General features: G+C 48.0%; 2 protein-coding genes across 2 annotated transcripts; one reads left to right on the top strand and one right to left on the bottom strand.

Annotated features, from left to right (window-relative positions):
* Positions 1-314: 314 nt before the first annotated feature.
* DDX27 (DEAD-box helicase 27) lies at positions 315-6,709 on the bottom strand. The gene is made up of 21 exons (XM_050313815.1): positions 6,559-6,709; positions 6,359-6,493; positions 6,174-6,233; positions 5,576-5,729; positions 5,166-5,212; positions 4,922-5,008; positions 4,190-4,295; positions 3,933-4,106; positions 3,472-3,622; positions 3,221-3,320; positions 2,980-3,121; positions 2,752-2,905; positions 2,552-2,633; positions 2,296-2,473; positions 2,049-2,155; positions 1,779-1,884; positions 1,583-1,677; positions 1,355-1,481; positions 1,085-1,169; positions 829-903; positions 315-532 (listed from the first exon to the last, which is right to left on the bottom strand). Exons 1-21 carry the CDS (start codon positions 6,652-6,654, stop codon positions 517-519), a joined length of 2,277 nt encoding a protein of 758 aa, XP_050169772.1. The 5' UTR covers positions 6,655-6,709; the 3' UTR covers positions 315-516.
* Positions 6,710-6,944: 235 nt separating this feature from the next.
* On the top strand, positions 6,945-18,430 carry ZNFX1 (zinc finger NFX1-type containing 1). Its single transcript, XM_050313807.1, has 13 exons — positions 6,945-7,118; positions 7,772-9,832; positions 10,579-10,710; positions 11,205-11,353; positions 11,550-11,693; positions 12,147-12,264; positions 12,508-12,758; positions 12,869-13,008; positions 13,330-13,484; positions 14,101-14,246; positions 14,605-14,715; positions 15,453-15,548; positions 15,894-18,430. Exons 1-13 carry the CDS (start codon positions 7,064-7,066, stop codon positions 18,330-18,332), a joined length of 5,997 nt encoding a protein of 1,998 aa, XP_050169764.1. The 5' UTR covers positions 6,945-7,063; the 3' UTR covers positions 18,333-18,430.
* The last annotated feature ends 135 nt before the right edge of the window (positions 18,431-18,565 follow it).

Here is an 18,565-nt window from a genome sequence, read left to right as displayed (position 1 = left end):
CAAAGATGCAGTTTGGTCTTTATAGGAGGATCTGCATTGCTTCTAGTAAAAAGAAAACACCAAAAACCAGGATGAGCAAACCTATCATTATATACAATAAAATAAACCAGCCCCCATTCTGGTTATAGTCTTCCATTTTGCCTCAGATTACAGCTGGTTTCAGTGGGAATTAGGAGGAAGCTGCCCACTCTGCCCATCTTGGACATAATCTTTCCTTCAGACAGCAGCCTCTTGGAGCTCTAGAAGTCTGACAGAAAGATGTACCAGATCCCAGCTCTCAGGTGCTCTAGCTGTGCTATAAAACAGATTAAACCTAAAAGAAAAATAATTCTTTATTGCATGGGCTGCTACAGATGTCTTCACACAGGGTCTTCAACCAAGTATTGGCAAATATCCCAAAGCCATTCCAGAGCTTGAAGAAAAACTTCACTGAACTTGTCTCCTTGCAGTACAAAGAAATTGAGGCTCTGTACAGAGCACGTCTGAAAGTACCTGTCTGGTAACTGCCACCAGTTCTTACTTCCTCTTGTACCTGAAAGAGAAGATAATTGAAATGACATTCCACTCCAGCCCAGCTCTCAGTGACAGATGAGGAGCAGCACTGAGTATTTCCTAGGTAAAGTATTTTCCCAAGTAGAAGCCTAGGAATGTGCTATTAAAGGCAGTGCCCTTGATTGCCCCCAGACCTCCAAGTAGAAGGGTAAGGTACTGTAGAACCAACTAACCTTTTAGCAAGGGCCTTAAAGCAATCACAAGAAGAGGAAAAAAGCAAGCAGGGGAAAAAAAAAAAACCAACAAACTTGAGTAAGAAGGTAAAGGGAGCTATACCTGGACTTGGATTTGAAGTTTCCTCCTTTCCTACGCTGGGCAATACCCAGGCGTTTTCGATCTTCAAACGATGGGCTTTTGAGAGAGGGGGGAAGGATGAGAGGTAAAACAGTAAGAATTGTATCAAGCACAATACTTCTGAAAACCCTGCCCACCTTTTCCTCCAGTATGAGTCAAAGTATCCCTGAGAAAGTCCAGAGATGCAAAAATCTCATCTCCTAAAGCCTGGACTAAGGTAGTACTGCTAAGACCTTACCCAGCACGGTACTGCTTCAGAGCCTTCCTGCTCGTGTTGGTCAGCTCTTCATCAAACACAGACACTTTTTTCTTCTTCTTGGGACCTAACAGAGACAATATTCAGAACAATACTTGTAAATGGAAGGCCACAGCATCATCCCGGTCCTCTTGACCACAACAATTAGCCCTCAAAGAGCAGTGCCTCCCTCTACACAAACTAGTATAATTTACCTATTTCTAGCAAAGGAAGTGACATAAGGTAAGTCAGCTGTAAAACACAAGTCTCTACCTGCTGGTGCTGCTGCTGGTTCCTCTTCTGGCAAGGCTCTGGCTCTCTTTGCCCGGCGATTCCTCTTGGCCAGACGCTCAGCATACATTTGGGATTTCAAGATCTCAAACTGTGACCTTTCCTCTGGCTGAAAGACGTTAAAATGCAAGTTTCCAGTGATGTGAGGTTTTGCTAAGGGAAAACTCTGAGAGTGCACCCAGGGTCCCACTTGTCCATAAATGTACTCACAGTCATTTGGGCTTTTTTCTGTGTGTCCTGCATAAATTTCTTCCTTTTCTTTTTCCCCCGTAATGCTAGGTCAAATTCCTGCAGGGCTTTAGCCACTGGAAAGAGAGAGAAAACCAGAATAAAGAACCTCCTAAAGCAGAGAGCAGAGGCCAATTGCAGCTACAGAACTTAACATGGCAGCAGTGTCATGCCTCACATTTCTCCTTCTTCCTCTCCTCACGGGTCTGGAACCAGCTCCGCTCCAAACTCTCACTCCCAGTCTCTTTTTTTCCTGTCTCCAGCTGCTTCTTTGCCCTATTGATCTGAGATAATTCAGGGAAAGAAGTGAGCTCACGGTGGATAAAAAAATACTTGTCTCTTTCCTTCCTAAAGTAGGCAGGTTAAGCACAGTTAGGGTAACCTCATTCTGCACTATATCTACACTAGATCCTAACCTAAAAAAAAATTTCTTAAAAAAAATGCTTACCTGGGCTTCTGACTGCTGCATCTCACGTTCCTCACGCTCCAAGCACAGAACTGCATAGATATCTTTCTCTAGATTCTCAATCTTCTCTCGAAATTTTAGTATGACATCTGAAAGCAATACCGTGTGAACATCAGAGGCAGCTCACGTCAAGTCCCTCTTGTTTTTCAGCTCCTCTTTCAGTGTCCCCCTGGACCATGATATTCCCTGGGCACTGCTCTCCCGCTTTTTACCTCGGTGAGGTGTGTACCTTGGGGGAGAATTCTGGCCTTCACTGGAGTTTTAGCAGTCTTGACAATTTCCTTCAGCATCTTGCGCTCCTCCTCACCCACGAGTGAGACTGAACGCCCAGCCTTGCCCGCTCTGGCTGTGCGACCCACACGATGGACATAGTGCTTGGTGGTGTTGGGCATGGTAAAATTGATAACCTGTCACAGAAACCGTGTTAGCAGGGAAACAGCATTAAAGGAAACACCATTAAAAACCTCAGCACTGCAAATACTCACTGTTTTAACACCTTCGATATCAAGTCCACGTGCAGCCACATCTGTAGCTACCAGGATGTCAATCTGCTCATCCTTAAAGCGCCTGAGCAGAGAAAGCAAATGCATTAGCAATGCGAGTAGCAATCTGCTTCTGCCCTAAAACTTCCAACTTTGATCTTCTTTTTAGCCTAGGACTGTCAGCTAAGCCTGCTAATGAATACCTGAGTGATTCCAGCCGCTGTGCCTGGGAGAGGTTCCCGTGCAGCTCCCCAACCCGCAGCCCCATCAGTCCCAGCAGGATGTGCATTCGGTGGGCCTGCTTCTTGGTCTGGGTGAACAGCATCACGTGATCTCGGAATGTTCGTGTCAGGAGAGCTAAAAGAAAGTCCCCTCAGGATCCTGCTTCGTAGTCACTCAGTGATTCCTGCCTGTCTCTGCCCATCACTGACCTGTTACAATGGCCTCACGGTCCCCCTCTCGGTTGGGTCTGATCCGGATAAATTCCTGCCGCAGGAAAGGCGCAACATCCGTGTTGCTGTTCACAAAAATTCGGACGGGATTTTTCAGGGAAACAGAAGCCAAATCCTTCACCTACAAAAACAGGTTAAAAAGTCCATGTGATTTCTAGTAAAAGACCAGACAAACTCCCATTCACCTTCCTGCCTCAATATGCAGAGAAGCTTCTCTTACCTCCTCTGTCATTGTGGCAGAGAAAAGCATTGTCTGACGGTGGTGGGAGCACAACCTGATTATTTCCTTCATCTGTTCCTCAAAGTACTCATCCAGCATCCTACACAGAAGAAAAACAGCAAGGTAAGGCAGCTTTACAGGTCGTAGCTAAGAAACGTTACTTAAGGCAGGGCAACAAAGACAGCCCTACAGCCCGGGAAAAGGGAAGGGGAAAAGTACCATGTTTTTCCCTGCTGTCCTGCTGACCCTACCTGTCCGCTTCATCCAAAATCAGCACCTCAACACTGCTCAGGTGGAAAGAAGGGCAGTTGTGGAGATGATCGATCAGTCGCCCGGGAGTGGCGATAAGAATGTCTGGCCCAGAGCGCAGAGCTGCTTCCTGAGTCTTCACATCCAGGCCACCTGAAAGACAGTGAACACAGAGTGCTGATCCCCTGGGCAGCTGCAGCACAGTACAGGGATGCAAATGGACTGAGGAATGGGAAACAACTCAGATTAAACCACATTCACACACAGAAGTGACCCCACGTTTTCCTTCTCAGAAACCAACAAACAAGTACAGCGCAATATTGGAAAGTGAGATGTGAAACCACAGCGTATCTACTAGAAGCATAATAACTGTACAGCCTCCAGTTTCACAACACAGAATTCCCAGTTCCCTATTGTGGTTTACAGTGAACTGTACAGTTCACATAAACAACTTAATACTCACCTACTGCAAGGCAGGTTGTGACACTGCTGAACTGTGCCAGCTGTTTTGTGACAGAGTGCACCTGAATACCCAGTTCTCGTGTTGGCACAAGAACCAATACCCGTGTTATTGGAGCCTGACGGGGTTTGTAAATCAGGCGCTCAAGGACAGGCAAGATGAAGGCAGCTGTTTTACCTACAGAAAAAAATTAAAAAGAATTACCAACTATTGCGAATAGCCGATTCTCCATGGTTCTGGTGCCCTGCTCAAGCCCTCACCTGTCCCAGTGGCAGCACAGGCACAAATATCCTTTCCCAGAAGACCCACTGGGATACAAGCCTTCTGAATCGGAGTTGGTTGCTTGAAACCAAGAGCTGTGATTGCCTACAAAGGAAATACAGCAATTAAACTCTGGTATGGCCACACCTGGAGTACTGTGTCCAACCCTGGACTCCTGAGAACAAGAGACACAGACATGCTGGAAAGAGGGACCAGCAAAGGGCCATGAAGATCATGAAGGGCCTGGGAGCACCTCACACACAGGGAAAGGCTGGCAGAGCTGGGACTGTTCAGCCTGGAGAAGACCTGTCAGTGTATATAAATACCTGGCAGAAGAGAAGGGTGGAAAGAGGATGAAACCAGGCTCTTCTCAGTGGTGCCCAGGGACAGGACCAGAGGCAATGGGCAAAAACCCAAACACAAGAGGTTCCCTCTGAACACCAGGAACCACCTTTTCCCCGTGAGGACAAGATGACCTCAGAGGTCCCTTCCAACTTCAACCATTCTGTGACAAGTCTAGCTCAAGACCGTGTTGACACATTGCAAATCAAATAACAGTTTCCATTCATTTGTAACAATGGCTCCTACAGGACTATCACACTAGTTCCCACATAATTTCTTTCTCAGAGTGGTTGCAAGGAGAAGAGGAATTTGAAAGTTCTAATTGGTGGAGGGAAGGCTGTACAACTCTCTTTAGAGTGATGCATATAACAAACAAATTAGGTAAATACCTTTAGCAAAGGTCGTGAAAGATTCATGTCCTGGAACGACAAGTTATCATCGTATTGAGAGGCATCTTCAAAAAAGGTCTCTGCTTCCTAGAAACAGGAACAACAACAAAACTGCAACAACACAGGCAGCAACACAGCAAGTTATCAAAGGGCTCTGGGATGTTTCTTTAGCTACAGTTTGTTCACCAAAGCAAATTCCTCCACAAGAAACGCTGGAGGAATTTTACTACTGTCCAACACTTACCACTTGTCCCTTCTTTGATTTCCTCCGTTCCTTCACTTTGACCTTATCTGCAGAGGAAGAGAAACGTGACAGAAATTAACAAGCACACCCAAACAAGATACTGTGACTACCTTAACCTCATGCTTTTTGCTCTGAGCTACTGAGGGAGAAGCCTCAGAAGCAAGTAGAGACATGCAATGGAGTAAAAATGCTGAGTAAATGATCCTTCCTAAGGGATGAGTTCAGTTAAAGTACTACCATTCAAAATAAGCTTGATTAAAATCAGAAGGAATGTTGCAGAAGGAAGACAACAAAATATAAAAGGTTCTTGCCCACTCCCAGCAAGCCTTCACTACAGACTTTTCTCCAGTGAGCCAGCAGTCTGTCAGATTCTTGCTCCTGATCATCGCTCTGTGTACTGCTCTGTGTACCTGCTTTTGTGAAGATACTTTCATCATCCATTGAATACTCAGACTCCACATCTTCGTCATCCTTACTAAAATCCTCACATTCCCTCTTTGTGGTTTGATTATCCTCAGCCTCCGCATCTTCCTCTCTCACTTTTGCTTGTTTAGCTTCCCTTTCCTAAAAAAAGATTTTAAAAAAGGAAAAGCTTTAAAAAATAAAGGATAAAAAAGGAACTTCAATTCTTTGTGAGCCTGCATTTATTGTTACAGAATAAGGGAATAATTTAGGTTGGAAACGACCTCTGAAGTCATTGAGTCCAACCTATGACTGAACACCAAGACAGCAACTAGACCATGGAACTAAGTGCCATGTCCAGTCTTTTCTTAAACACTTCCAGGGACGGTGACTTGTTATTACGAGCCCATTCAGAGATCCATGGTTTTGCCTAACTTTAACCATTAATAATTCTGCATCCTTACAAGTTCAGCAACACATCACGTGTGGCTGCAAACCAAGCCAAGGTGATGAGCTGCACCTCGAGCGCTGTGCCTCAGGATGCTTTTGGACGGAAGGAGCGGCCGAACACATACCAGCCTTTTCAGCAATGAGAAAGACCCTGACCTGGAGCTTCCTTTTCTGTCTCACTTTCTCAATCTTCTCATCCAGCGTCGTAGCTGCTCTCTAGGCAGAAAAATCACGGAGAGGAGCTGTAAGAGGAGCCCAGGAGAGCACCGGGCGCGGTGGCCCCCGGCACTGCCGGTGCTCCGGCGCCGCACCGAGCTCCGTGCCGGCCCCACGGCGCTCACCTTGCCGCGGAGCTGCCGCAGCGCCGCCGCCCAGGCGTCCTCCCCGCCGGCCTCCGCCTCGCCGAACACGAACGCGGCGCTGAAGTCGCCGCTCCTGTGGCCCCGCCGCCTGGGGCCCGGCGCCCGGCACGGCTCCTGCGGGGACACCCGTGAGCCACGAGCCGGCCCCACCGCGCCCGCCCGCGCCCGCCCGGCCCCACCTGCTCATCCTCGGAGTCGTCAGACTCGGGCTCCTCGGGCCCCGCGTCCCCCTCGGCGAGGGTGCCCACCAGGCCCAGGCTCTGCAGCGTGGCCATGGCCGTGCCCGCGGGACACGCGTGCGCGGGGCCGGGCCGGGAGCGGGGCCGGGCCGGGAGCGGGGCCGGGCTTAGGGTGGGAGGGCAGAGCCGGGAAAGAAAAACGAAAGCGGCGGCGCTGGGCGCGGCCGGGGGGGTTTGGTAGGGTGCTGTCTGCCTTTCCCTTCTCCTTTCCTCCCCTTTCCCCTCCCCTTGCCTCGGGAGGGAGGGAGAGGGGCCGGGAGCGGGCGGGGGCTGCGGGGCGGGACTTGCGGGGAACTGGAAAAGTGAAACTTCGCGGGCAGCTGGGAAGGGAAGCTCGGCGGGGCGTGCGGGGAGCGCAGCGCGGCTCTGCCCGTGTGCGAGGGGCAGCAGCGCCCTGGCCCCACCGCCCTGGGCACGGAGAGCTGGAGCGGAGCCCCGAGGAGCGATGGAGGGTCCCGGGCAGGAGCCCGGCGCTGGGCGGCCCCGAGCTGGGCCGACAGGTGAGGGTCACTCCTGGCAGGAGGGGTGGTGCTGGTACAGGGGGGCCGCTGCTCCTCTCCTGCCTTCGGCGAACTCTTTTTCTGATTTTCTAAATGCTAAATTTCAGCATTTCCTTGGTCGCCCCTGGAGCCCGTTTGAGGAAGTGGTGTGGTGATTGTCCCTGAGCATTCTTTGGGGAGCCTGACGAAGGGTCTATGGGCTGTGTTTCCCACTGCTCCCAGAAGCTGGACTTTGTTTGGAAGCTCCATGTTTTAAATGTACCATATAGAGTCAGTTCAAGTCAGCTGCCTCTATCATTATTTCAGTGATGACTAACTCCCGAGGAAATGCTGTCCTAAGCAGGAATCTTCATCCTTGTCTTTTCTTAATTCTGCTTTCAGTTCTCTGACAGCGGTTTCGCTTCTTAGTCTTTTCACAGTTCAGGTGAACTCTATGCATGTCACTGTCTTTAGCAGTTAGAAAAAGGGGTACAAAGGAGACAACAATTTGAAAGTCTGTGTGCAAATATAATGGTAGCTTTTTAACTTGATGTTAAATGTTCAAAGTATTCTGACTGTCAGGTCAATATGCTCATGCATCTGTGTTTAGAGGCAGATTAATGTGTTTGATTGATAATTAAGCAGTGACTCTTTTTTTTTTTTCTTTTTTTAAGGGCGTATATTTCATCACAACTCTGGCTTTACAGAAAGAGGCAGATACAGAACACATAATGTACTGGGCCAGACAGCTCAGTTAGGGGAAAGCTCCCAAGACAGTCATTATAATCCTCTACTTGGGCAAAGAGAGGAGAGATTGAGGGTTCCTCAATCAAACAAGTATAAACTAAGAATCCAAAGTGAACAGGCCAACAGTGGAGCCACGGGACTTGGGACTAAACAGGAGAATGAGGGAAGGAGAATGAGATGTCAAGGTGGGCAAACACATGAGAGGGCCATAGGACCCTGGAATGAGCAAAAAGGTGCATTTAGAGGAAAGAGTTATCAACTTGGACAAGCACATGAGGGGACCAGAGGACCCTGGAATGAGCAAGAAAATCACGACAGGGGAAGGAGGTATCAAGACGGACAAGCACATGAGAGGGCCAGGGGACCTTGGAATGAGCAAGAAAATGAAAGCAGGGGAAAGAGGTATCAAGGTGGACGAGCTCAAGAAGGAGCTAGAGGGCTGATGAATGAATGGGAAAATGAAGGTAGCAAAAGGAGGATGCAGCCTCGTGAGAATCCTCATTTTTCCCAGCACGCTACCCCACGTGGTGCCCACCTCCGTGAGCAGCCTCGGCAAGCCAGAAGGATTGGCTATAAGTTCCTGGAAAGTCTCCTTGAGAAAGACCCCTCAGAAGTTGTCATCACGCTTGCTTCCCATTCGGGTCTGAAGGAACTTCTCTCCCAAACAGCTATGAAACCCAGCTTCCTTCAGCTCATTTGCCAGGTGCTTCGAAAAGCATGCAGTTCCCGAATGGATAGGCAGAGTATCCAACAGCTTCTTGGACTGGTGAAGGAGTCCAACTTTCTCAAGATCTGTCTGCCACAGTATGTGTCTGAGATGGTAACAGAAGTAGATCCTGCTGTACGGCAAGAGTACCCAGTGCATATTGACAACATCATTTCACTTCTTCAGGACCTGATCGGTACTTTCCCAGCCAGCTCTGTGCAGAAAGTCTCCATTCTCTTGACAATCTTGCCAGCATCCATAAATGCCCTGAGAGCTTCTGGTGTGGACATCACAGAAGAGACAGAGAAGAACCTCAGTAAAGTCCAGATGCTCATGCAGCATCTGCAGGAGAAGAAACGTGAAGGCACACTGAGGGCTGATAACTGTACATTTATGCAGCCTCAGATTGATGGTCAAGAAGAAAACTATCGTACCATAGCCATTTATCCAACACATAATGAGGTACACGGTCACGAGAAACCCTTTCTACGTCCCAATATTGTTTCTGGAAGATACGAGAGCACCGGCACTTATCTTGACACCCATTTTCGGCTTTTGAGAGAAGACTTTGTGAGGCCTTTAAGGGAAGGTATCCTGGAGCTTTTGCGGAGCTTTGGCGACAGAGGTTTGAGACAGAAGAAATTTGACGATATCAGGATCTATTTAGACACACACATTATTGCCCCACGTTGCGCCTCGACTGGCATCGTGTACAAGGTCCAGTTTGACACAAAACCATTGAAGTTTGTCCAGTGGCGGAATTCTAAACGATTGCTCTACGGATCGCTGGTCTGCATGTCCAAAGATCGCTTCAAAACCTTCCTATTTGCTACTGTTTCCAACCGCGACACTGCAGAACTCGCCAACGGGGTTGTGGAGCTCTGTTTTGACGCACAGAGCCAGGCGCTGCTGGCAGAGGTTCAGCCCTCGGACTCCTTCCTCATGGTGGAGACAACTGCCTACTTTGAGGCCTATCGGCACGTGTTAGAAGGGTTGCAGGAAATGCAGGAAGAGGATATCCCATTCCAGAGGTACATTGTGGAATGCGATGCACAGGTGAAGGAACCAGCGTACCTGACAAAGGATACTGCCTACAACTTGGCGCCCTTGGTGGAGACGTCGGATGAAGAGATGTGCCCTGATAGTTTGAGAAGCGTCCGCGTTCTGGATCCCAAGCAGTGGCTTTCAATGGAAGCCTTGAGATTAGATGAGTCTCAGATGCAGGCATTGAATCTTGCGCTCACCAAGGAGCTGGCTATTATCCAAGGACCTCCTGGGACTGGTGAGAAATATTTGCATAAAGTCTCTGTAATTTAAGGCATTCTCCTTGATTCCCCCATGTAGGGAGATTAACTTCAGAGAAAGCCATCTGTACTGTCTCCAAAGCTTTGGTCCTGTGCCTAATCAATATTTGAGTGGCCCAGCTGGTGTGAGCTGTGGAGACAGGTAATATCCTCAATACTTTATCTGATCTTGCTCATTGCCCACCTGGATGCAAGTAGACCCCAATTGCACTGTTGTTCTGCTTGTATAAGGGGGTGAAAAAATTGTCAATCGCCTTTGAGAACATGGTACCTCTTGCTGTGCAGCACTCTGTTTATCTTCACAGCATGTTAGAGCACCGGGAGTGTTCAGCCATGAACCCATGTGTGAATAAATACTACAAGATTAACTTTAATTCTTTTAAATGGTGCCTGAATTCAGCAGCACCAGTGCTTGCATTCCAGTAGCATGTGGATGTTTCATGTACAGCCAAATGTCATGTATGAAGCCATTTTCAGAGCAGGCTGGGGAATGCAGTGACAGAGAAGACCCCATGTCCAGATCTGGAGTATTATCCAAAAGACAACGTTCTTGCAGAGCATGGCCTTGCTCAGCTACAGACAGAAGCTACTTACTCCTGGGGTCATTTCTCTTGGTACAGACCACATTGGCAGCCTAGAAGGCAGTCTTGTATCTATTTCTGATAATTTCTGTGTAGAAATTAGAGGTAGATTACCCTTTTCTGATTCTGAGCTTGCTTTGCAGGGAAGACGTACGTGGGTTTGAAGATTGTTCAGGCTCTTTTGACTAATGAGCACGTGTGGCAAAGCACCGTCCAGAAACGTCCCATCCTTATAGTCTGCTACACTAACCACGCACTGGATCAGTTCTTAGAAGGTAAGAGTACCTGCAAATAGGACAGAGGGTCAGGTAGAATCATAGAATGGTTTGAGTTGGAAGGACCTTAAAGATCATCTGTTCCCATCCTCCTGCCGTGGGCAGGTCCAGTAGACCAGGTGGCTCCAAGTTCCACCCAGCCTGGCCTTGAACACCCACAGGGATGGGGCATCCACAGCTTCTCTGGGCAACCTGTTATTAGAACCTGTAATTGGAAATTATGCTACAACTCTTAGTCTGCCCATCTTATGGCACGTTAACCTGCCCTTTTGCTTAGCTGTTTTTTTTTTGTTTTTTTTTTTTTTTTTTTTTTTTTTTTTTTTTTATTGTGATTGTTGATTTTTTTTTTTTGTGTGACCTCATTGATACAAAGTAAAAAACCACTCAGACCAGTCTACTGTAGCATTTGCAGTCAAGGGGTGTTTATATCTTTTCCTGCTGCAGAAAATAGAGCTTGCCCTTTTAGTACTAATGTATTTCTCTTTCATTCACAGGAATATACTCATTCCAGAAAAACGGGATAGTGCGTGTTGGGGGCAGGAGTAGCAGTGAGGTCTTGCAGCAGTTCACCTTGAAGGAGCTGAGGAAGCACTGCAACTTCAGATATGACTTGCCAGGGCACCTCTACAGAGCCTACACGAACGTACGTGCAGGGTTCACTGGAGATGATGGACTGGGTTGCACTGGAGGAGAAAACTAAACCTCCTGCACACCTGGGCTTTCACCTTGCATTACGCTGAAGTCGGCCTCTCAATTCTTCTGTCAGTTCCTTGTCCTGCTGCTTCTGAACTTTGTTCCTCTGAGTGTGACCCTGCCTCCCTTCTCTTTCTCCTGATCAGATAACCAGTGAGATGGCCGAGACTGAGAAGGAGCTCCAGGTAGGAGCAAAGCAGCTGGAATGCACAACCTACGGAGTTCTGCATGAGCGCTACCTGGAGGCCTACATTGAGCCCCAGCACTGGGCCAGTCTGATGAAGGGAATGGTAAGAGAGGTTCCTTTCTTCTGAGTGAAGCAGTCCTAGTGTTTGCTTACTATTCTTTCTGCTAATGAGTCTGAAGTTCCCCAAGGACGCATCCTTTTAGCTTCCCTTGGCTCACTAGGAAAGTGAGGGAGTGAATAGCAAGCTGTGCCAAATGACAGTAGTCTAGATCAGGCAGGGCAAGCAGGGGCTTTAAATTTTGCTCCTTTAAACTGCAGAGATTTTAAGTGATCTTTATCAGCATACAAATACAAGTACCCACATGAAAGTCCCTTAAACTGAATGGGAGAAGGGGTGCTTTTTTTTGAAGGTCTGGGGCTGCTTGGACTTTCTAGCTCTGAAGGGTCTCTCAGGGGTACTTGTCCTAGTTGCCTGCTGCTGCAAGGTGCTGCTTTGGCATCATCCTAAGACTCTGAAGTGCAATAGGCCTGGCTGACTTGACTTTCCTTATATTAGGATGACAAGGAGTTTTACTACAGTGGTTCACAGCACTCAATGATTCTGGAGTGGCTGGGCCTCGGTGTATCTGTCTTTACCCAGAATGCTGAAGAGAATATATGGGCTGAAAATCCAGGTAAAAACCAAAACAAACTAAACACCAAAAAGACACCACCCCACCCCCATCCTCTCTACAGGTGTGTTTGCCTAAGCAATGCATGTGTGCCAGAAGAGACACTCCTGCTTAACAGGCACAGAACAATTTGTTACTGTAAGGGAGTGGAAAGAAGATTAACCCTGATTTCCATATAGTGACTGCTGCACTGTGATTCTGCTAGAGTGGCTGTGGCTCACTGCATGTGACTGGTGATTCTCACAGATGGTCAGCAGGAGGGAGAGGAGGAGTGGGAAGATGAAGCGGAAGAGGATCTTTTGAACATCCCAGAGATGGCTGATCTGATTGAAGCTGAGAGAATGATTGAGGATGAAAAGCCAGCAAAGCCTTGGAGGAGGAAGGAGGAGGAAGATCACAGAGCTGTTCACAGACTAGCCAGTGTGATGTTGGCTATGCAGCTGGAGGACCAGGAAGAAGGAACACCTCAACCACTACAGGAGACCATGCAGTGGGAGGTAACTGCCTGCATTAGCATGCTCTGGCTCTGCTTGACTGTGTAAAGAATAACATGGGGGTGCTAATACAGAAGAATCTTTGTGCTGTAGCTGCTTATTTTTTTCTGCAGATCACTCCTGGCCAGAGGAGGAAAATGAAACAGAAGATGAAGGTTGAGCTACGTAAGCAGGATGCAATGGCAGAGTCAGAGGCCGAGGCTATTCAGGATGTGTGGCAACTTGACCTGAGCTCCCGCTGGAGGCTTTACAGGTGACAAAGCTATTTTGCAGGGTGTGTCAGGCAAGTGTTTCTCAGGATCATTCCAGTCTGCAAACTCTGTCAAGACACAGTGTTTCTGCCCATATCTGTTCAGCTCCTTGTCTGAACATGCTTGTTCTTACTTTCCCTGCACTGCACGGGCAGTGATGTCACCCCCCCTCTGCGTGTGTGTGTTCAGGACTAAGTACAGATAGTAATAACCTGTTGCCCAAAAGACATGGTGGAAGTTTTGAACTGAATCCACTTGGAAGTTCTGCATCTCCACCCTGTTTTCCTTGCTCTTTGTGATAATTAATGGCTCTTTCCTCTCAGGCTTTGGCTGCAGACTTACCGGGGTTTTATTCGACGGAGGATTCTGCGCCATGAACAGCAGTATCAGGTGGCAGCAGAAAGGCTGAAAGAACTGAAGCTTCAGGAAGATCTCTGCATTCTCAAGGACGCCAAAATTGTGGGGATGACAACTACAGGTGCACAGCAGTTAGGAAGCAAACCAGTATTGCACTGCTTCCAGTAATGGTTAAAGAACCTTGTTGCCAAAAGATTGGTATCATGTGCTGCTTCACTGCCTGTCAGACTCTGCATTAGCCCTTTGCAAATGTGGCCGTTGTGAGAGTTGTCAGTCAGTGGCACGAGCAGTTTCTGTGCGCTCTTGCACTCCCCCCATCTCAAGCAGCATTCTTCTGATAGAAATGCACCACTTCTGCCTGGGTGAGGCACAGCTAATATCTGCACTGCTATCCCCACAGCACTCTCTGGTGATGGTAGTGTTAAGGTCATTGCAGTATGTCCCTTTGGAGAGACAATTTAAGGTTTATTTATATGTGTAGATCAATGTATTGAGGGTATCTTATGCCTGAAGAAAGCACTGAAAATGGGTCAAGGCAGGCACAGGACTAATCCCCACATGCTTTCACTTCCTATCAAAGCCATCCCTGCTTTAGAATTTAAAAAGCCGAGTCTTGAAAATGGGGAATCTTGGTAAGAACTCAGCCTTTTCTGGGACACAGCCTATGCCTCTCCCTGAAAACTCTTGTCATACTGCTTGCATGTAATTATATTCTACTAATGTTTGTCTTCGCTCAGGTGCTGCCAAATACCGTCAGATCTTGCAAAAAGTAGAGCCGCGAATTGTCATCGTAGAAGAGGCGGCAGAGGTGCTCGAGGCTCACACCATCACTACTCTGAGCAAAGCTTGCCAGCACCTCATCCTCATTGGAGACCACCAGCAGGTAACTTCCCTGACTAATGCCTCTAACTGCTGTGCAAATGAGCTAGAACCTTTCAGCCAAGCATCGTGTGGGAAAGGTTGCCAAGACTTGTTGCTCCACCGTTTCCACAGATATCACAGGCCCTGTCTCCTGTAGTTTTGGAGTAGAGCTCCTGTGGGATAGGTCTTTTTTAGTATAACTGATACAATTTTATATGTGCTTCAATTGTGACTGTATCTAACTTTGATATTTAGCACTTCTGCAAGAATCCAGCCTCTGGTCTTTCAGTGGGGGACCAATGACAGAAAATGAGTGAAAAAATTGTACTAACACATAGAAAAAGTGCTTGAACGTGGACCTCCTATCCCTTCTCTTTCAGTTGCAGCCTAGTGCAAATGTATATGACCTGGCCAAGAACTTCAGTCTGGAAATCTCTCTCTTTGAACGGCTGATCAAAGTGGATTTCCCCTTTGTCTGTCTGAAATACCAAGTAAGGAAGAGCTGTAAAAAACCTCCATTGCATTTGCATTTAGGTTGCATTAAGTTTCTAATACACTAAAGTTTATATTTCTATTCTAAGAGAAGCCTAAAAGAAAAGAATGTACTATTTAATTTCTGAGAAGAATGGTAGGAGCTGTCAAACTGCCACAAACAGTGTTCCAGTATGTTTCCAATTATTCATGTTGTCCACAGCTTTGTAGTTTCCATATCTTTTAGTGCAAAGAAAATAGCCTCTTCTGGCATCTGAAACTTCCAGAACTTTAGAGAGTGACAGCTCAGTTCTTTCCAGGATGCTTCCTGATATTTATAGCTAAATTTCTATAATCATCTCTGTTCGTGCCCAGAGAAGTTAATTCTACCACCAGGACTCCTGTATTAAAACTACCTAGAAGTAGTAACCTAGTAGTGGTTAGGGTGACATGCTGACTTTTGTTATCTATAGTAAGTGTTCTTAGATTTGCACTGAAAACCAGCACTGAAAACCAGCACTCAATCACCAAGTGATTGCCTTGAAGGTGTTCTGCTACTGCTGCTCCCGAAGGTGATGGTGGTATCAGCAATGGGGCAGGGGAGAGCAGGGATTGGGAAGTGCTCCCTTCTTGCCTCTTACTGAAAAGTCATCCCTGCATTGTATTCAGCCACAGTCTATAGAGTGGAACAACAGGGTATTGCCAGGGAAATATGGTGCTCCTTCCTCAAGACTGACGAAGCTGCTTTGTGTTTCAGCACCGCATGCGCCCTGAAATTGCCCGACTTATCAGTCCTCATATATACCAGGAGCTGGAGAACCATCCCTCTGTCCTCAACTATGAGAACATAAAAGTGAGTTTTCAGAAGTCCAAGCAATTGCTTTTGTCCCCTGTTACAGGCTAAATGAGTTTCTGTAAAATATGGTGCTCAGGGATTTCAAATTCTTAGCTCAAATTCACTTACTGAAATTTAGATCCAAATCAAGGAAATGTGTGGTACAGAATCAGGTAAGGAATTTGTAGTTCTTCTGGGATTAGTGATGGTGGACCCTGGAAATAAACACCACTCCAAAATCCAACCAAACATATTGTAGTCTTCTCCTTAAGAGTCCTCCTGTCGGTGGATAATCGGGACATGGAAACAGCCTGGGGGGGAGAGAAGGTAGAATTCTCTTTGACATCGTTTCTCTTGTTTCAGGGCGTCTCATCTAACCTCTTCTTTGTGGAACATGACTTTCCTGAGCAAGAGATCCAGGAAGGGAAAAGCCACCAGAACCCACATGAGGCCCAGTTTGTAGTGGAACTGTGCAAGTACTTCTTGTACCAGGATTATCAACCTTCTCAGATCACCATTCTCACCACTTACACTGGACAGCTTTTCTGTCTGCGTAAGCTCATGCCAGCAAAGATCTTCACAGGTGTGAAGGTTCATGTAGTAGATAAGTACCAGGGGGAGGAGAATGATATTATTCTGCTGTCACTGGTGCGGAGCAACAAAGCGGAGAGAATTGGGTTCTTGCAGATTCCTAATCGGGTATGTGTAGCATTATCCAGAGCTAAGAAAGGGCTGTACTGTATTGGGAACATGAGAATGCTTGGCAAGGTTCCTCTCTGGAGCAAGATCATTCACACCCTTCGGGAGAAAGATCACATTGGCCACTCACTGATGCTTTGCTGTCAAAACCACCCCGAAACCAAGACGCCTGTATCCACAGCTGCAGACTTCAGCAAAGTCCCGGAGGGAGGCTGTAGTCGTCCCTGTGAGTTTAGATTGAGTTGTGGACATGTTTGCACAAGGGCATGTCACCCCTATGACATGGAGCACAAAGAGTTCCGGTGTCTGAAGCCTTGTCAGAAGGTGCTCTGTGCAGATGGGCACCGCTGTCCACAGCTGTGTTATGTGCCCTGCGGACGATGCCTCGTGAAGGTCGAGAAAACTATTTCTAAGTGTGGCCACACGCAGATGGTGCCGTGCTCTACTCCAGAGAGTAAATTTACGTGCCTAGAAAAGTGCCAGAAAACACTGAACTGTGGGCACAAATGCAGCAATTCCTGTGGGGAGCAATGCACGAACCAGTGTCCTGAGAGGGTCAGAACCACTCTGAAATGTGGCCACAATCAGGCAGTTGAATGTTGGATCGCTAGGAGGCAAGAGAAGCAACCTGAGATGGCTGTGAAATGTTCTTTTAAGTGTTCTGTCACACTGGCATGTGGTCATGCATGTTCAGGCTCCTGTTATACTTGCTTTGAAGGGAGATTTCATATGGCGTGTAACAAGCCATGCAAGCGCTTCTTGATCTGCTCCCACAAGTGTCAGGAGCCCTGTACTGCAGAATGCCCTCCCTGTGAGATGAAATGCGAGAACTACTGTGTTCACAGTAAGTGTAACAAGAAGTGTGGAGAAAGCTGTGTTCCTTGTGCTGAGCCATGTGAGTGGCAGTGCCAGCACTACCAGTGTACCAATCTCTGCTCTGAGCCGTGCAATAGGCCTCGCTGCAACGTGCCATGTGCCAAGCTACTGCCCTGTGGTCATCCCTGTGCTGGATTCTGTGGAGAGCCCTGCCCAAACAAGTGCCTTGTTTGTAACCACGAGGAACTCACTCAGATCTTTTTTGGCTTTGAGGATGACCCAGATGCTCGATTTGTACAGCTTGAAGACTGTGGCCATATCTTTGAGTCCCAAGGCTTTGACCATTATATGGATAAAGATGATGACGTGGTCAAGCTGAAGGTATGCCCTTTGTGTCAAAAACCCATCAGGAGGAATCTGAGATACGGCACCAGTGTGAAAAGGCGGGTGGATGAGATAGAACAGGTGAAACGGAAAATTCAAGGCTCAGCACAGGAAATTGAGTCTAGCAGACAAAGACTGAAGGCTGCACTGGCAAGGAATGATGTTCTGAAGAACAATCTACAGGAGAAGTACCTCATGCTGAAAAGTATGCTGGAAGCTTCTGATCTGTCCACAAAGAGAATTGGACTAATTGAGAACCAGCTGAACTTCTACGAACGTGTAGCAGAGCTAACAGCTTCTGTGAGCAAAACCGCTGAGAATGAGAGGCCAGGGCTGAGAAAGCGCCTGGGTGAAGTCCAGGCATGGCTGGATAAGCAACGCATCACTTTTACAGAACAGGAGCTCTCTGACCTGCAGTCTGAGATCCAGAGATTGAGTTATTTGCTGAACCTCTTGGTAAGGTGCAACCTTCCAAGTAGGATGATCTCCCCAGTGCTGGCGGCAAAGATTGCCAGAGCACGTGAGATCCTGGAAGGGGCAAAGAAATTCACAGAGGAGGATGAGGCTGCAGTGAAGGCTCACATGGAGAACATCAAGACTGACTTGCCTGTGTCAGGCCTGGGGATTTCTGATGCTGAGCGCGTGCAGATTGTCCAAGCTATTGCCTGTCCCCGTGGCCACTGGTTCAAGTGCAAAAATGGACATGTCTATGTGATTGGGGAGTGTGGAGGGGCAATGGAGAAGAGTAAGTGCCCTGAGTGCCATGAAGTCATCGGGGGCACAAACCACGCTCTGGACAGCACCAACAGCCTGGCCTCTGAGATGGACGGCGCGACCCACGCAGCCTGGTCCGATGTAGCCAACAACATGCTCAACTTCGAGGACCTCCGCCGGCTGATATAGAGGGGCGTGAGCCCCTGGTCCTATCGCAGCCACGCACACCCCGGCACACCCCACTGCCTCCGCGCTTCCTTCCTCACTAATAAACTGCTTCGACGCAACCTGGGACGGTCCTTGTGTGTGTTGGGGCCGGGGCGGGGCTGGCGGGGGGAGGCGGGGCTGCTGTAGGGGCGGTGCAGCCCCTGGCTGGGATCGGGGCTGCCGGAGAGGCGGTGCAGCCGCTCTTTGGGAGCGGG

The sequence above is a fragment of the Myiozetetes cayanensis genome, unplaced genomic scaffold (assembly GCF_022539395.1).
Source record: "Myiozetetes cayanensis isolate MyiCay16 unplaced genomic scaffold, myiCay2020 scf19, whole genome shotgun sequence".
Lineage (NCBI taxonomy): Eukaryota > Metazoa > Chordata > Aves > Passeriformes > Tyrannidae > Myiozetetes > Myiozetetes cayanensis.
Note: the sequence above shows the minus strand (reverse complement) of the source record. Positions and strands in the feature narration are given on the sequence as shown.

Bases quoted from the DNA above. Each gene is read 5' to 3' on its own strand.
- DDX27 (XM_050313815.1), bottom strand. From the start codon at position 6,654: ATGGCCACGCTGCAGAGCCTGGGCCTGGTGGGCACCCTCGCCGAGGGG. The intron at 5,009-5,165 runs GTAAGTGTTGGA...TCCTGTTTCTAG, and splicing joins AATCAAAGAAGGGACAAGTG to GAAGCAGAGACCTTTTTTGA. The intron at 904-1,084 runs GTAAGGTCTTAG...CTCTCTCAAAAG, and splicing joins CTGAAGCAGTACCGTGCTGG to CCCATCGTTTGAAGATCGAA.
- ZNFX1 (XM_050313807.1), top strand. From the start codon at position 7,064: ATGGAGGGTCCCGGGCAGGAGCCCGGCGCTGGGCGGCCCCGAGCTGGG. The intron at 12,759-12,868 runs GTAACTGCCTGC...TTTTTTCTGCAG, and splicing joins AGGAGACCATGCAGTGGGAG to ATCACTCCTGGCCAGAGGAG. The intron at 14,247-14,604 runs GTAACTTCCCTG...CTTCTCTTTCAG, and splicing joins TCATTGGAGACCACCAGCAG to TTGCAGCCTAGTGCAAATGT.